General features: G+C 47.6%; 2 protein-coding genes across 3 annotated transcripts in view; both read left to right on the top strand.

Moving 5' to 3' along the window:
• Window positions 1–2,186, top strand: part of LOC102212448 (neuronal PAS domain-containing protein 4-like) — a 10,024-nt gene that overhangs the window by 4,650 nt on the left and 3,188 nt on the right. The gene's annotated exons all lie outside the window — the stretch shown is intronic.
• Window positions 118–2,186, top strand: LOC102211997 (uncharacterized). Of its 2 annotated transcripts, XR_001290492.1 has the most exons (4): window positions 118–1,350; window positions 1,454–1,551; window positions 1,840–2,074; window positions 2,154–2,186. XR_001290492.1 is itself a non-coding variant. In XM_005742411.1 (3 exons), exon 1 carries the CDS (start codon window positions 257–259, stop codon window positions 1,133–1,135), a length of 879 nt encoding a protein of 292 aa, XP_005742468.1. In that variant the 5' UTR covers window positions 118–256; the 3' UTR covers window positions 1,136–1,350; window positions 1,454–1,551; window positions 1,647–1,670. The 2 variants fall into 2 exon arrangements, 1 of the variants encoding a protein (XP_005742468.1); XM_005742411.1 differs by lacking the exons at window positions 1,840–2,074; window positions 2,154–2,186 and adding an exon at window positions 1,647–1,670.

Here is a 2,186-nt window from a genome sequence, read left to right as displayed (position 1 = left end):
TTTCCATGGTGAGCCTTTTTGTTAGCTACATTGTGTTTTCAGGTGTAATGTTGCAGCACTTTTAGTTTCTGAATCTTTGGGAGCTAATGGGAAATATTGTCTTTTCCCCCAGCTAGATGCACTGCAGGGAGATGCAGTATAAGACATGGACTCCAGTGCATGGATCTGTCATGGTGCTGGATCTAAAGTAGAGCCATATGGAGAGTGCCAGCCCATTAGCTGGAGCACAAGGAGGTCAGCCATGACATTCTGATGGATGAGCATGCATGCACAGATCAGGGGCTGTGCTCTACTCTCTGCTCAGAGACCGAGCTCACCTGTCACCATTCACCCTCAGACTCCCTCCCTGCAGCCACTCAAACCTTTTGACCAGCCATCCTTTGGCACGCTCAGTGGCCACACTCCACCCACCTCATCATCGCCATCCTGTGATTTCAGAGATTATACATCTGACGCTCGCTTAGTTCCAGACTGTCTCTCTGTGTCCGACATGTGTGAGAGCCCAGCGGACTGTGCTCTGCATCCAGATGATTTCGGCCTTCTGTTGCAGCCACAAGAGGGCAGCGTTGTCCAACTGCATCATGATGCTCCTGACTTATCCACACATACCAGTGTTTTTAATCCCAGCCAGTCTCCCACATCCCTAGAGCCTAACCAGTATAGCGAAAGTGAGCAGGTGGAGATCAGTATTCTGGCCCAGCAGATCTCCTCGCTGGCCAGCAGGTTTGACCGGCATCACACTGTGAATCCCTATCAGCATGTGGTCCAAACTACAGCCACCAACACGATGCCCTCAGCCTGTGACTGGCCCCCTAATTCTCCTCCCCCCTCAGTTCGTCTTCCCAATCCTGCACTGGTTCTTGATGTTGCCATGTTTGACAGCTTCATGAAAGATCTGAACATGTTCACAAGAAAAAGCAGCACATTGAGCGATACCAACTACCAGCAGGGCTTAGTGTGCAGCAGGAACGGGCACCATCCCCATCAGGAGCAGCAGGAGCACATTGGCTTCATTGCAGAGGAGCTGCTGGCTGCAGAGCACTTCACCGTGGGCAGCATCGCCATAGATCCCATCAGTATGCAGCTGGGACGCCATGATCAAACCACTGGGTTGCTTCAACATCATCTCTACTAAACAGTCCACCCTAATGAGATGGCACATGACAGTTGTCGGGTACAGATGGTGCTGAGACTCCAGTTCGTGGATCTGTCATGGTGCCGGATCTATAGTGGAGACAAAGAGTGAGTGACAGATCAGCTGCCTTGCATGGCTTCACCCTCATCACCAGCACACAGGGCACGCTGGTCTGTGCTTGAGAAAGTGTAGCTGAATATCTCGGGCTTTCCACGGTGAGCCCTTTTGTGAATTACATTGGCATTTTCAGGTGTAATGTTGCAGCAGTGATGGATTTTGAATCTGTTAGAACTAACACCAACTATGTCGCTTTCGCAGGTGTATGTACTGCGAGGAGACACGTGATGACATGGTGGGATGTTCTGATACTGAGATTGTTAAATCAAACCTGGACATCGAAAGCAACATATTATCAGGTAACCAAAATTTCAAATGATGCGTGGCATTTAAAATGACTGTATAAAACGATCCCCCTCTTTTTGCTGTAATATTACTGACATTGCTGGTGTAGGTGGAAAAAATGAGCCAGTTTCCCCTGAAATCTGTTTATGAAATCCATTACTGATGCAGCATTGTGCTACAAAGCCCTTATTTTAAGTGAATTTCTTCCATTTAATTCATAGTTGGTTTTAAAACTCGGCAAAACTAGTCTTAAATGTTTTAACAAACATGAAAGACTAAACTGACGTGTTTTCTTTCCTCAGAGCGGAGTTTTATATGTTGCATGAAATCCTCCAAGACCTTTAAGTTGGAACATGGCAGCTGCTCCTCTACACTGGTCAGAGTTGAGGGAAGATCTGGAAGCTTCCTCTGTGTGTCCTCCCTTACCATCACCACCACTGAGCCACTGTTTGTCACTGTCTGCACCCCAGCAGTGAACTGCCTGAGGAGCACGGACTCTCATGGACTGGATATGAGCTTTATGAAGCTGTCAGTTAGGTACAATTGCACAACTCCTTCTGTGAGCAGGCATAATGAACGTTTTCCTGTTTATTGACATTTTGATTTTCCATTTTAGCGTGTCTCCTTTGTTGGGGTATTCAGCAGAGGA

This window comes from Pundamilia nyererei, unplaced genomic scaffold (genome assembly GCF_000239375.1).
Source record: "Pundamilia nyererei isolate P.nyererei 1_Seehausen unplaced genomic scaffold, PunNye1.0 scaffold00120, whole genome shotgun sequence".
NCBI classification, from domain to species: Eukaryota; Metazoa; Chordata; class Actinopteri; order Cichliformes; family Cichlidae; genus Pundamilia; species Pundamilia nyererei.
The sequence above is the reverse complement of the archived record's forward strand: the minus strand, read 5'-3'. Positions and strand labels throughout refer to the sequence as shown.

What these genes read in the sequence shown, in the direction of transcription:
- LOC102211997 (XM_005742411.1), top strand. Translation starts at nt 257, where the DNA reads ATGAGCATGCATGCACAGATCAGGGGCTGTGCTCTACTCTCTGCTCAG.